The following is a 15,845-nucleotide window of genomic DNA, read 5'->3' as shown; positions in this document are numbered from 1 at the left end:
GAAAACACCAAAAAATATCATGAAGCATCAGACACAACTGAAAAATGACTAACCAACACTGAGGGGATTCTGGTTCAGAACAAAGGTCTTCTAATTCTGGATTTTATGAGATCAACAGCCTCCAAATATATTCTTAAAACACAGCAAAATATATGGTATATAGTCTTTAAAGATTGCCTGAATTAAGAAGGGGACCAACCCCTCTTTCCCCCACTCTCCAAGCTGGTGTCTCAGAAGTTTTAGCTGTCCCTAACATTGTTCAGGGAAGAGAAGCTGCTCTCACTGCTCTCCCAGAAACATTCTCACCTTCTGTAGCCAATTACAGGGAAAATCAATAGGTAATTACTAAACTGCCTGCTAGGAGCCAGAGAGCAGGCAAAGCCTTGGAGATGATACAAAAACAAAAATGAGACAGTTCTGCCCTCAAGGAGTTAACATTTCTACTTTGAGGATATTGCATGATCATAGAATACAGAATATATTTTTATATATTTAAAAATACACAATAATTTGAGTAGGGGGGAGCACTGACAATAGGACATATCAGGAAATGCCACTTGAAGGAGCAAAGTCTTACAGGGTGACAAAGTGAGAAAGAAGAGCATTCCAGATACAGAGAATGGAAGGGAAATTTTTTCAGTAATTTAAATAAAAAATGTTTATTTAAAAAAACAATATCAAAGGCATAGAAGAAAGAGATGGGATATCATGTATGGGGAGTAGAAAGTAGGTCAGTTTGCCTGGAATACGGAGATTATCATCTCCCAAAGGTTGTCAGAGGACCAGAGATTGAATAAGAGAATATAAAGAGAAGAGCTGGAGAGAGAAGAATGGCATGCTGGGAAAACAATCTCTACGGCATTTCTGGAGAAAACTGAGCTATACTCTTCAAAGTCTCTGGAATGTAGACACATAGAGACAAGGAGAGAAAATGAGGCAGTTAGGAACCTTAAAAAAAAGACATGGAAAGGATAAAAAGACAACCAGGGAAGGGGATAGAGCCAGAAGCATAAGCCAAGAATTCAGAGATAGACCATTACAAATAATAAAATGAGATAACATGGACTAAGCACTTTGTAAATTGTGAAGCATTACATATAAATACGTATTGTAATTATTATTTTATCACATTGCTATTAAACTTCTTGAACATATTATCAAAAGAATGGCTAGGAAAATCAGCAGTGATTACTGAGCCAGCAGGGCTTATACATGATGGATCCTTCCAGACTAACTTTATGGACTTTTTGGATAAGTGATTAGGGGAATTCTGTAGACATAGTTTGTATAAGCTCCTTGAAGTAGGTGTTATTTCATTTTTGAATGTATGTATCCCCAGCATAATTCTTGGCAGATAATCGGTACTTAATAATTCTAACCAATTGACGGCCAGACTTCAAAAAATCATTTTACAAGGTAGCCCATGCTATTCTTGAAGAAAGGATGAAGTAATGTGAGCTAGATGGTAGTGTAATTGATTCAGAATTGGTTGAGTGACCTACCCAAGAGGTCATCATTAATGATTCAATGTCCTAATGTCATGCGTTAATTAATATTTTTATCAATGATTGAATAAGGACAGAGAAAACATGACTACCAACTTTTCAGATGAACCAAAGCCAGGAAGGAAAATACATTGAATAAAGTAATCAAGGTCCAAAGTGATGTTGACAGACTAGAAACATTGGGCCAAATCCAGTAAGATGAAATTTAATAGGCATAAATGTTAAGTCTCCCATTTGGATTCAGAAAAATCATCTTCACAAATTCAAGATGGAGGAGGCATAGCTAGGCAGCAATTCTGAAAAGGGGGTTTTAATTGATTACAAGGCTTAATGTGAGTCAACAGTGTAATATAATAGACTGTGACCCCATTTGGGATTTTCTTAACAAAGATACTGAAGTGGTTTAGCCTCTCCTTCTCTAGTTCATTTTACAGATAACTTGCATATATACCATGTAGAGAAATAAACCAGAGGAATGATGACTTATAAGTAGGAGATCTGGCTCCAAGAATGTAGATAAATAACAGGGGTCAACTCTCTTTGTGGTCCTGTTCTCCTATGAAGTCAATAGGAAAACCCCAATATACACCTTACATAAGTAAATAAATATGTGTCCCCCTTCAGAAAACCTGTTAAAAAGAATCCAAAGTATAAACCAGGCAGCAGTGATGGTAGTAGTGAGGTAGCTATTTGCAAGGAAAAAGAATCTTTTATAAAAGGATTCTCCATGGGGGTGCGATTAAATGATGAACTCCTCTAGTGTATTAGTACCCTGTTCTGTCCATGTCATTGCTCATGCTGCTCCTTACACCTCGATTACCTTTTCTGGATCTACCTGTTGAAATCTTGCCTTGACAATGCTATGTTCATTTCTTTTTTCTGCTTGTTTTTAACCTCTCCCCTAGTTTTTCCCGTTTGCTCTGATTTTCTCTTCCAAGTTCATAAAACAACATGTATTAAAAATAAATAAACTAAAAAAAAGTCTTGCTTTTCCTTTTCTATCCCTCATGCACTTAGAATGTGTGATTTCTTTCTTACTCCATTCCCTTTCCTTATTCCCCCCAGGGCTCAGCATAGGACAAACAGTATATTAAACCATAGGTACTTAACAAATATTTGCAAAAGTTGAAGTGCTAGCCATTCAAAGAAGGAGCAGTGGGAAGAAAGGGGAATTTCTTGGCCTAAAGCATATATTTCTCTCCATTAAAGCAGCTATTTTTCACCCATGGGTTTCTGTAACTGACCTAGGAGGAATAGAAAGTCGGAAAGCCTTTGACAGAGAAACTAAAGAACTGCATATTGGTTCCCCAGCTAATTAGCACTTCAAGTATTAGAGCTAAGAGTTATAAGTTACTCACAACCCATAGCACAACTGAAGTCACAAAACAATTTCCTATAATTTTCACTGTAGAATCTTCCAAACTTTGCCCCCCAGTTGGCTCGTTCTTCCCGTTCTCTTGATGAATAGGTCAAGGAGGGAAATAAGAGGACTGAGTAGGAAGGTGGAATTGTAAGTAAAGTACCATGTCTGTGGCTGCCATAAAGCTGCTGCCTGAGAAGGGGAAATCTGGGTTTCTTCTCCCGGAGCCAGTTTCACCCGGTCGTTTCCCGGTACTCTGACACCAAGGGGAAAATCTAGGACCCCAGACCAAGGTCCTACCCTACTCCCCCCTCCCCCCGAGAGGAGATGGAGACACGGGATGTTAAGGAGAGAGAATTAATATCGGGGGGCTACTCCCCCAGCCCCAGCCGGAGGAGACATCATGGCAGGGGTGGGGACCCCTGCCCTGTCCTGAGTGGCAGCCGTGCGCCGAGCCGGGGCCGGGAAAGGTGGGAGGGGGCCCTCGGCCTCCTTCCCCTCACAGCAGCAGTGGCGGCAGCGCAGATGGGTGCGGGGTTATAAATAGCGCGGGCGCATACATTAGCATGCCAATGTGCCCGCGCCCCATCCACTATGCTAATGGCCCGCCACGCGCTGAACACCTTCTGTTCCAAGCGCATACATTTGCATGTGCAATTAGCATAATCTTGTATAATTAATGAACAGCGTCAATTTTAGCTCCTAAGTAATTTGATTAACATGTTGATAGGGCACTTACCAGGCCCTCCAAACTTCGGGGCCAGGCACAGGGCCGACAGGGGGGAGGGAGGGAGGGGAAGACTGCTGGCTGGGGGGCTGGGGGCTGGGGCCAAGGGACCCCGGGATCCAGGGCTCCCAGCCCTGCTGGGATATAGGAAGGCTTAGAGGGCGGCCGTCCTCCTTCCCCCGTGATAATCGGCCACTCTTACCCATCCTCCCTGAATACCTCCCTTCGCTGGACTCCTCGGGAAGCCCAAGAGATGGAGGGGGGAAAGGTTACATGAACAAGGACAGGGAAAGAGCTGACCCAGAGAGGGGACAGATGGAAGGAAGGTTAAAGAAAGTACAGAAGAGGCTGATGGAACGAGAAATAGTTGAAGGGTAAAGAGACTGACAGGAAAGGCAGTGAGCTAGCCAAGTATTCTTCTGCAGGGTTAAGGAAGATGGGCTAGCTCAAGCATCTACTGGGCAACAAAGCTATCTCCAGGAATTCTCTCACTTGGAGCAAAAAGTGGGGTATTTATTGGGGGGCAGTAGAAGGTGAGACATAGCAACAGGGCAGAAGGCAGTAATGGAAGCAGCTGCCCATCCTTCAGACTGTCCAGCCTGAACCTCTCAGAGCATTGGGATGGGCAGGAAAGAGACAGGTCTTGGCAAAGGAATGTCACTGGGACAGAATCCTGGGAGTGATGGGCAAGGAAATAGGGCAAGACCAAGAAGCACAGGTGAGTGGAGGGCTGAGTCTTCTCTAGAATGAAGAAAGGAATTCCTGCCCCTATCCTTTCCCCTGTCCTCCAAATGTCAGCATCCTGAGTCAAAGCCCATGTCACAGCTTTGCTAGTAAATCAAGAAATACTTATTAGTTGATGGCAAGAGGAGGAAGCCTCTGTTAAAAATATCTTCATTTCCCCCACAAGACAAGCCTCAGGAAGTTTTGGCTGAGATTCTGTAAGAGCTGATGGGTAACAGAGTGATGGGTCAAGGGAAGAGAAGGGACCTGGAATTCAAGCCTGGCTTCTTTCCGAAGAGTCCCATCCCTCCTTACCTTAGTCAGTGCTGGCTGCTCCTTCTGGCCATCCTTTCTCAATCTCTAAAATTCCCCAAACCCAAGACAGAATCCTAAACCAGAAGGAGGAGTTCTTCAGCCCATGCCATGGTCTCATTCTTCCTAACATTCTCCATCCTTTCTGAGACCTCTGGTCCCTTCTTTCCTCTCTAATCTCCAAGTCCATCTCTCTTGTTCTCACTTTCTTCTCCTCCCTTCAAAGCATTTATCCTACAGCCCATCAGTTCTGTAAAACACTGATTTTCCTCCTTTAATCACCTGTCTCCAGGACTACTGGCTTGTGTTCTGTTAATCCTCAGACCCAGGTTACTTCTGTCACCTGCCTTTTGGGTTTCTATTCTGCTCAACACTGCTGAAGGAAGTCATGAAACTGCCAACTGGGTCCTCACTGCTGCACAGCAAGCCTTGAATTCATTTTTGTGTCCCAGTGGAAAAAGCACAGTCTCTGGAGTCTGAGGTTCTTGGTTCAAATCTTGTCTCTTGGACACTTACCACCCATGGGATCATCAGCAAAACACTTCATATACATATATATGCATATGTATGTATATATGTGTAAAATATACATGCATGTGTGTAGGTGTGTGTAGGTATGTGTATATAGCTATATTCCTACTATTCCCTATCACGTTCTCCACAGTGGTGATTCTCTTTCCTCAAGTGCCCAGTATTACCTCCTTACCCCAACGCCTTTAAGCAGATGACCTTGCCTCCTATTTTGCTATGAAAGTTGGAGTAATTTATAGTGAGCATCCTTGTAGTTAGCAGAACTAACATTTGTCTAACATTTTAAGGTTTTCACACACATACATATAAAATATGATCCTCTAAATCCTGTGCGACAGGTACTAGTATTATCTCCATTTTACAGATGAGGAGACTGAGGCTGCGAAAGGTAAAATGACTTGTCATTTTTGTGGGAATCTGAGGTCCCACAGCTAGTAGATGTCTGAGACAGGATTCAAACTCAGTTCTTCTCGGTTTCAAGTATAGCATTCTCTCTACTGCCCACCTGCCTGCCTCATCCCTTATTTCCACTTCAAAATCTTTCTCTCTTCAGCCAGCTTTTCTTCCTTTGCTCCAATCTTAGAGTATAAAGGGGCCCTGCTGCCAGCAAAGGTCTACTTGTTCTTTTAATCCTATCCCTTCCCATTTCTTTGGGAGTTTGCATGATCCTCTTACTCTCTCCTTCCTTCCCTTCCTCCCTCTTCTCTCCTTCCCTCTCTATTTCTCTCTCTCTGCTTCTCTTCTTTCTGTGTCTGTCTCTTTTACTCTCTCTCTCTCTGTCTCTGCCTCTCTATCCCTCCCTCTCTGTTTCTGTCTCTTTCTCTCTGTGTGTCTCTCATTCTCTCTCATACACATTCTCATTCTCTCTCTGTATCTCTCTTTCACTTTGTCTCTGGGTATGTGTTTCTGTCTCTCTCTCTATCTCTTTCTGTCTCTCTCTGCAATTCTGACCCTTCCAGTGTGAGACTTTATTTTGCCGGGCTAAACATATTTATAATGGGCTTTGTTCTTCTTACTTTCTCAATGTCTCTGTCTCTCTTGCCCTCCCTCCTCTCAACTTTAGGCTTTCTTGATGTTTTCTACCACTGAAAAATGTGTTCAGGTCTCTTCCTTATTCTCCCTTTTCTTAAAAACAAAGCAAAAAGTGGAACTGGTAGGTGGTGCAATGGATAGAGCATCTATCTCTGGAATCAGGAGGACCTGAGTTCAAACTTGACCTCAGACATTTTACTAACTGTGTGACCTTGAGCAACTTACTGCCTCAAAAAAAAGGCAAAATAAAACTTATCATTTCCCCCTCAAGCTATCTTCCAATATCCAAGGTCATTCAGCTAATAATACACCTGGGCTCAGATATGAATCTAAAACCTCTAATTCCAAACCCCTTATTTAGAGGCAGCACTTGAACTCAAATCTTCCTGCTCCCAAGACCACTCCTCTTTCCACTATACTAAGCTTATCTTTTTAGTGATCTCATTTACCCTCAATTATTACCTTCATGCAGATGATTCCCAATTGCCATTCAGTTCTAATTTCTTCCCTAATTCCAGGCTTTCCCTTTGGCAGTCTACAGACACTTCTACTTGCGTATCTAGCTAGCACTTCAAACTCAGTGTATCCAAAATGGATTTCAACTTGCCTGCCCTCCAAATTTCCCTATTTCTATTGAGGAAACAACCATTCTTCCAATTACTCTGGCTTGGAACCAGGGTCATCCTAGGCTCTTCTAGCTCCCTTATCCCTCATATCCAATAAGATGTCAAATTCTACCATTTCTACTTTGATAAGATATCTCTCTGCAGATTGAGACATATATTTTTGGACATGACCAATGTGAGACTTTATTTTGCTGGACTAGACATATTTATAATGGGTTTTGTTTTTCTTACTTTCTCAATGTTGGTCAGATGAAGATGGGAGGGAGAAAATGCAGACGTAAAAATAACATAAAATTCAATAAAAAAATCTCTCTCTCAAATTCATCACCCCCTATATACTCATAAGAGGCAGCATAATGTAATGAAGAGAAATCCAGCTTCAAAGCCAAAAAGGCCTGAGTTCCAGTACTGCCTCTGACACATACTGGCAAGGCTTAACTCTTCAGTACCATAGACAGCTCTCTAAGACAATGAACTGAAGAAGAACTGCCAACCTGCATTTGTAAAGGGAATTTTCTCACCTGGGAGTTCCCTATATTAAATGGATCCTAAGTCCAGTCTCTGATTATATATTCACAAAACCATCGCCCTGATCTAGTTCAAGTCCTATCATCTCATCCACCAAACTATTATAAGACTTCACTATCAGTCTCCCTGCCTTCATTCTGTTCCTTCTCCAAACAATCCTTCACATAGCTGCCAAAATAATCTTTCGTTGCAAAGTTCGGACCATATTATACTGTTCAGGAACCTCCATTGGTTCCCTTGTAGGGATGCTTTACAGTCTGGCTCCATTCTTATTTTTCCTTATTCCCCTTCTTATACCCTATATTCCAGCCAAATTCAGGGTTTCCTGAACTTTATCTGTTCTCTTCTCATCTCTGTCCATTTGTGTAGGCCTTTCTCAGTCCCTGAAATGAATAAGTGAATGAATGAAAAGCATTTTAAAGTATTATCTATGTGCCAAGAATGTGCTAAATTCTGAGGATAACAGAAAATGGGATACAGTCTCTGTTCTCAAGGAGCTCACTTAATTGGGAGAGACGACACATCCCTACTTTTTGGAATCCTTTTTTCTTCAAGGCCCACCTCAGAGGCTGCCTCTCCTCTAAAAACTTCTCTGATCCTCCTTAATCCCCATGATAACCAATCTTTATCATGCTTATCCTGGCAAAAGTGGTATTCCCTTAGTCAAATGAAAGTGGCTTAAATAGTAATCAATTAAAGTATCTACTATTATGTACATCTACTAAAAATTAGCATCAAATTTTATTTTTGTATCTCTGGTGCCTAGAAGAATACTTTGTACACTAGGCACATAATGTTTAATTTCATTGAAAGGTAGTTTTTAACCTATGGAAAAGATGAGAGGAAAGGATAATGATAAATGTTGGAGGGAATGTGGGGAAACTGGGACACTAATGCATTGTTGGTGGAGTTGTGAACTCCATTCTGGAGAGCATTTTGGAACCATGCCCAAAGGACTATAAAACTGTGCATACTATTTGATTCAGTAGTGCCATTACTGGGTCTGTATCCCAAGGAAATCATAAAGGAGGAAAAAATGACCCACATGCACAAAACTGTTTGTAGCAGCTCTTTTTGTGGTAGCAAAAAATTGGAAAAGGAGTGAAGAAGCTGATTCTAGAAAGGCCTAGAAAGATTTACACGAACTGGTGCTGAGGGAAACAAGCAGAACCAGGAATACATTGTACACAATAACAGCAAGAATGTGAGATGACCAACTATGAAAGGCTTGGTTCTTCTCAGTGGTTCAGTGATCCAAAGCAATCCCAATAGACTTTGGACATAAAATGCCATGTGCATCCAAAAAAATAACTAAGGGGACTAAATGTACATCAACACATGCTATGTTCACTTCTTTTTTTTCTGTTTTTTATCTCTCCCATGGTTTTTCCCCTTTGCTCTGATTTTTCTCTCCCAATACAATTCATAAAACAATGTGTATTAAAAAAAAGAAATAAAATAAAATCTCATCTTCCAGAAAAAAGAAAAGAGTAAAACAGATCCATAGTTATTCAAAAATTCCTTGAAAGTTCTGCAGATTCTGGTCTATACCCAGATGTATACAAGTACAAGGCAGGCCTCAGAGGTCTCCCACTCTCACATGAAATTATGAGTATTAGGACAAAGATATGGGCAAGTAGTTCAACCCTATATTTGATTTTTGCTAAGGTATGAAATAATTACTATGTACATGAACTTATGCCTCCTCTCCTCATAGGACAAGATGAAGAGACCCTTCAGAGTTAGGGAACATGGGGAAAAGGAGGAGATATTAAGCTATGAACTTTAGGCCAGGAAGAATGTGGTCTAAAGATCTGGACAGTTCAGGGCTGGATAGAAGGTTTGGAGAGCCTTGTATCTGAGTTCAGTTAACAGTCCCTGCGAGGTTATACTAGGAAGGGGAATGAAAGGAGCCCAGAGGTGAGAATTTGAAATCTCTAGGAACCGAGCATCTGTGAAATAGAAAAGGTTGCCTGCTTTAGGGAATTGGGGAGAGGGATACACAGAAAGAGCAGTGAGAGAGGGAGGAAGCCAGGTTCCATCATTTGCTTTGTTTGCTGCTTGGAAGAAAGATAGAACATAATACAGATGGGAAATGCTGCCTTTCCCATCTGTTCCAGGGTTGGAGCTTGGGCTCACCTGAATCTGCTCTGTTTATATATTTTTTCATTCAGGGGTCAAGGGGAATAAATGAGATTAAGGTGCTTGTGGGCCCTTAAATTCATTTTTGACAGGACCATTGGTGGCTGCATTTTTAGCCACTTTGTCTATGTATTGTGCCTATTCTTGCAATACAAACATACACATATTACACACACACACACACACACACACACACACACACATATATATACTCAAGTCCCAGCTAAAATGTATCTTTTATAAGAAACCTTTACCTAGTCCTCCTTAGTTCCTCTTGCCTTCCCTCTCTTAATTATTTCCATTTTATCCTATCTGTACCTTGTCTGTACACAATTGTTTGCATGTCATCTTCCCTATTGAGCCACGAAATGTGAAAGTGGGGATTTTTTTTTAAATTTTGTTTTGCCTTGCTTTGTATACCTAGTATTTAGCACAGTTCCTGGCACATAGTAGGAGCTTAATAAATGCTTGTTAATCCAACTTAGGTAGAGGTCTTTGTAATAGTTTCTGATTATATATGAATTTTATGGTCAAAATATTTTTCATTTCACCAGAGTATGGTTCTTATTGAAAAATATAGTCCTGAGGTGGGAGGGAAGAAAGGTCTAATTCCAACAACAAAATCCAAACCTAGACCCTTTCTTCTTCCCCAGCCCCTTTTTGTTGCATCATCTTGATCATCTTCTATTCTTCCTTTTTTGTTATAGGACCAAAAGCTGGACAATGCTAAGGAGAGGGGCCTCTCACACAAAGTTGCAGAGCTCTCCCCAGGAAGACACTCTAACCTCTACTCTACTATTACCATTCCACCCTCCTTTTGCCCCCAGCCTGGTTTTTGGATCAAAGTTATAGAATCTCAGAATTGAAAGGGAATTAAGAGGTCACTTAGTCCAGCTCCCACCCACAACTCATCCTACAAAAGATCATCTTGCCTCTTCTTGAAGACTGCCAATGGAAGGATATCCATTCAATTTTTGGAGAGCTTGATTTGTTGGGATATTCTCACTTTCTCTTGATGATCTTCTTCACATTTAGCTAGGTGGTCTTCATATGAGGTAATCTAAAATGTCTAGGGTCAGGGACTCTGGTGCTAATTTGACCAGATCTGTTGCTGTTAACTTGGAGTTATCTTTATACCACAATGGGATATTAAAATTGGACTTTTTTATTATCTACTGACAGTTTCTTCAAATATTATTATTCACAGATGATACCATACTAACATCAAAGAATCCCTAACTGTTACAAAGCAAAATTGAGAGTTCCATGACTAATGAAAGAGAGTTCCATCCAATAAGCCATACTGGATACCTAAGTGGATAGTATGGACCAAACCATGACATGTAGCTAGACAAGTAGTCCTCTGAATAAATTCATCAATACCTATATCATCATTCTGAGCCTGGGACAGGTGAGTTCAGGGTGAGTGAGCATAAATGAAGTAGAAAGTCTATGGTATAAAGAAGGGAAAAGGACCCATACATGCAAAAATGTTTGTAGCAGTTTTTTGTGGTAGCAAAGAATTGGAAAATGAGTAGATGCTCATCAACTGGGGAATGACTGAACAAGCTGTGCTATGTGAAGATAATGGGATATTATTATTCTATAAAAAATTACAAACAAGCTGATTTTAGAAAGGCCTGGAAAGATTTACATGAACTGATGCTGAGTGAAACAAGGAGAACCAGAAATACATTGTACACAAAAACAGCAAGGATGTGAGATGACCAACTATGAAAGACTTGGTTTTTCTCAGTGGTTTAGTGATTCAAAGCAATCCCAATAGACTTTGGATAGAAAATTCCATCTGCATCCAGAAAAAGAACTATGGAGATTGAATATAAATCAACACATGCTATGTTCACTTCTTTTTTTTCTGTTTTTTTCCTTCTCCCATGGTTTTTACCTCTTGCTCTGATTTTTCTCTCCTAACATGATTCATAAAGTAATGTGTATTAAAAATAAATAATTTTTTAAAAACATAAAAAAGAAAGTCTATGGTATAGACTTGTAGGATAAATTAGGTAGGTTGCTTTTCTGATAATGTAGACTTGAACTACACAACTTTTAAAAAATGTGTTCAGTATGTGTTATTTTACATGAATATATAAATGAATGACAAAACATTTAAGTGCTTATTCTGTACTATGAGCAAGTACTGTAGGCATTGTAGATACAATTAGAAAATCAAAGCAGACCTTACTCTAAATGAACTCTTCTTCTAATACAGGGAGTCAATAGATAGATTTTAGCTATGTCAGATTAAAAGGACCATTGGTGTTTAAAGTTCAATTACAAGGCAGATGGTAATATATCTTCCTTGATGCCATTTACATTGATAAGACCAGATCTATTTCTGATGTCAAACTTTTTGGCAGTGCCAAGGATTCTGGTGACAAGAACTTTCTTTTCTTGGTTTTCAGTAGCTATGGTTGCTGAAAAGTCAGACTTATAGCATTTGCAGAGATAGAAGCTGGGTCAGGTCTCCATAAGTGTTATTCACTTGGAAGAGGGTATCCTAGTGGGGCCCAGGATAAAGGAAGGACTAATGGCCTCAGAGGTTCTGGTATTCCTGAGATTCTTAGGTACCTCCATAAAGGGGTGGAAGGAGATGGTGGCAGTGATGGCAGCATGGCACACCTAGCACATTCCATTTCCTCTCTATCCCTTGTGGCAGCTAGGCTAGCTTGCCTACCTACTGGTGACAGTTGGTCTATTATTCTTGATGGTGGCAAGGATGGGGGAAATATGTCTACACAGGGGTTGTTCCTCCCTCCCACTCCAGACAATTGTGGTAGGGGTCAGGCTGGAAGCAGGACTGGTGATCTGTGGAGGATACTACTTTCTTTGGGCCTTTGGGTGATCTTATCTATATAAGCTGGGACAATATAGCTTCTCTTGCCATCTGGACTTTGCCCCTAGTTACATACTCTTGGTCAAATATAAGTCAGTAAAGGGAGATTCTTCAAGGGGAATCTTGGGAAAAGAAGGACTTGTTCTTTCTTGTTTCTTCCTTGGCAGATCCTGTCAAACTGGAAAGGCTTTGAGAGTAAACCCAATGATGCTATAGTGTCTCTTATCTAAGAGCCAACTTAGCTAACTTTTTTCCCTGAGGCAATTGGGGTTAAGTAACTTGCCAAGGGTCACACAGCTAAGATGTGTTAAGTGTCTGAGACCAGATTTGAACTCAGGTCCTCCTGACTCCTGACCACCTGGCTGGTGCTTTATCTACTACACCACCTAGCTGCTCCCAACTTAACTAACTTGGCCCATTATTTTGTCGCTTCATAGAGGATGAATTAAATTAGGGGAAAACTAGAATCTGGGATTCCAATCCCAGTGCAATCCACTATTGCAACAGTCTAAGTGAGAGAATAGAGAACAGAATTTTGAAAATGATGTAAAACAAGGTGGTGGCCATTTGAATGGACAAAGGGGTTGACAAAAGATATGATGTGGATACAGAACAGACAAGCTTTGAAAGATGATTGGAAATGGTGGTGATGGAGGATAATGACAAGACAGAAATTAATTATTTCAAATCTGGGTAGCAGTAAGGAGAGCAGTGGCCTTTAACAATGAAATTTAGAGAAAGAATATTTTTTAGATTGTGGGTGATGGGTACCATTCTAGACAGGTTAAGTTTGAACTACTTATGGGATATCCAATTGGAGATGTCCAGTAGATAATTGATGGTGTGGAAACTAGGTCTTCCTTAACTTTAAGCATCTACAATTCTAACAATTATTCTATTTTTTTCTTATCTCTTTCATTGCCAGATTTTTTGAACAAAATAGTCAATACCTGCTACCTCTACTTTTTACCACCTGTTTTCCCCTAATCCTTTAAAATGTATCTTCTGTCTCTGTAACTAAACTGAAACTGCTCTCTCCAGGGTCAAATTTGCTGGCCTTTTCTCATCCCTCATTCTCTTTGCCTACTCTTCAGCCTTTGGCATTGTTGACCACATCTTTTTTCCCTCCTCCTAAGGCATTGCATCATATTGATTTTTCTCTTCCCTTTCTGAGCACTCTTTCTGTTTCCTTTGATATTTATTCTTTCTCCTTCCCTCTAACAGTAACTATTCTTCAGGGCTCAGCTTTCAGATCTCCAATCTTGTCTCTCTATATTCCTAATGATTCCCTTTCCATAGAAAACTCACAATTCTATTTCTTTGACCACAACCTCTGACCAGAATTCCATCCATATCTAAATGTTTGTCCATTATCACACACTTCATATCTCAATAGATCTGTTTTGTTCCCTTCAATAAAAGTATTTCTTCCATTGGTGCAGAAAGTAATCCATCCACACCTTCTTAATTTAATTCTTACTCTCCCACAGGGCCTCCACAGAAAATCTAGGTAATGATTTGAAGGCCTTCCTTCAGGTTTCTGTTTTTTGCTTTTGGAAGGTACCAGCGCAGCTCTGTTATTTCTCATTGGATACATACTTGGTCCACAACCCTTTCTAATCACATATTTCCTGCATGAAATTCCATAAGCTCAAAAATGACAAAGATTATTTTTTAAAGTATGCTTTGGACCACTGAAATCCACCATTCATCCAACTATTTCCCTATAGGTCACCCACAACTTTGATTCTTTGGAGACTGTAGTATCTGAAGAGCCACAACTATGCCGTATCCACTGAGAGAATAATGTTAAAAATTTTGGTTTTTCTTTTTAGAAACAGCCTGATACTATTGAAGATATTTAGTCATTTCCCAAATGCAATTCACCTATTTTCTGTCCTATTCAATTTCTGACTGAGCTCAATGTTGATCTCTAGGATCTGTCAAAAGATTATATATATAATATATATAAATGTATTAAATCAATGAATTGGAAATAATTTCTGAACAATAGGCATTTTTTATCCCTTTGGTTTTTTCTACTTAGATTGTTAGATTGCTCTCCTGAATAATTATGAATTTCATTGAGAAAGTCCTGAGATTTGATACAATCAGCACAAAGTGATACTAGATTTCTTGTTGGAGAAGAGACTTTAAAGCTTGTTTTCTTCAACAGAATCAATGCTTTTTTGAAATTTAAAAAAAAAGTAAATGTAAGGATCTTGTATTTTTTGCATCTTTCAATCAATTTGCTAAATACAAAAACTGTGATTTACTATATAAAAGTCATTTGCAAAACCCTGTCTCTTTACTCCTCATATTTTACTTAAAACCACTTTTAACATGTGTATAGCTTATTCTTACAAAAATTTGGTAAAGAAGATAAAAAGTAGATATGTGGATAAACACATTAATGTCTTTTAAATTATGCTTCATGGATATTAATATTGTCATGATTTGCCATTCTTTTGGTATCTTTTTCTCCTTAAAGTATCTTATACAACATCACCTTAATGCTTTCCAGATTGTGTTGCCTCAGCACATATTTCCTCTGTGACGTGGCCTGATTTAGCCACTTTTCCCAATTTTGTCTTCTTAAACATTATTTCTACTGCTACTGTGTACATCAGAGACCAAAGTATGAAGAACCAAAATATGGTGGTTCCACATTTCTTGATGATAAAAATAGATTGTTATAGAAACTGACCAACTAGTTCCATTTTCTATTTATTTGTTTTCCCCTTCCAGTTTAATATATGTACAATCAGTTGGACTATTTTTACCTCTACTACTTTTCACTCTTTTGTGAGGCAATAATCCTCATAATTTTCCACTATCCTCTTCTATAGTATTTCACAAGTAAGCTTGTGTTCTGGACCAGTGCTCCCTTGACTGCCATGTCTCTCAATTTAGCAAGGAGATAAAGTAATTTCTGGTTAAGGTATTCTTTAAGAACCTTTGGCCTCCTTGATGTAGCAACTGTTCACATCAGTTAAATTTTTATAGGAAATGGTGATAATCAAGGTCAGGATTTTTCTGTTTCCATTTCTCATGTTTTGACATTTGGATGGGTTAGACTGAAGCTTTTATAATTGCATGCAAATTAGCTATATTCACCCAAGGAAGTCAAAAAATAGAAAAAAGGGGCCAATATCTGCCCAAATATTTATAGCAACCCTTTTTGTAGTAGCAAAGAACTGGAAACAAAGTAGATGACTATAGATTGGGAATGGCTAAACAGATTGTAAGGCATAGAAATATTTTTGTTTTAAGAATTTGTGAACATGAAGCCTACAGGGAAGCATTGGAAGACTCATAGAAACTGATGTATAAAGTAAAGTAAGCAGAACCAGGAAAACAATATACATACTGACTATAACATGAAAATGGAAAGAATATCAAGCATGTCAATGAAGAAGAGATGTAAGGACGTACCTCCCTCCTTTCTTTGCAGAGGTAGAGTGACTGGGGAAGGGGAACAGAGCACACACTTTCAAACATGTTT

At 39.5% G+C, this 15,845-nt stretch overlaps 2 protein-coding genes across 8 annotated transcripts in view; one reads left to right on the top strand and one right to left on the bottom strand.

Moving 5' to 3' along the window:
- The window catches only part of LOC100927631 (N-acetyltransferase 8), a 57,502-nt gene extending 46,489 nt beyond the window's left edge, over positions 1-11,013 (top strand). The window contains exon 3 of the mRNA XM_031943053.1: positions 10,194-11,013. Within this exon, the coding sequence (XP_031798913.1) occupies positions 10,194-10,338 (145 nt within the window). The 3' untranslated portion in view covers positions 10,339-11,013. The remainder of the gene's footprint in view (positions 1-10,193) is intronic.
- Positions 1-15,845, bottom strand: part of EBF4 (EBF family member 4) — a 98,756-nt gene that overhangs the window by 36,558 nt on the left and 46,353 nt on the right. The window lies entirely within an intron of this gene.

The sequence above is a fragment of the Sarcophilus harrisii genome, chromosome 6 (assembly GCF_902635505.1).
Source record: "Sarcophilus harrisii chromosome 6, mSarHar1.11, whole genome shotgun sequence".
NCBI classification, from domain to species: Eukaryota; Metazoa; Chordata; class Mammalia; order Dasyuromorphia; family Dasyuridae; genus Sarcophilus; species Sarcophilus harrisii.
This window is presented reverse-complemented; position numbering and strand designations above follow the sequence as displayed.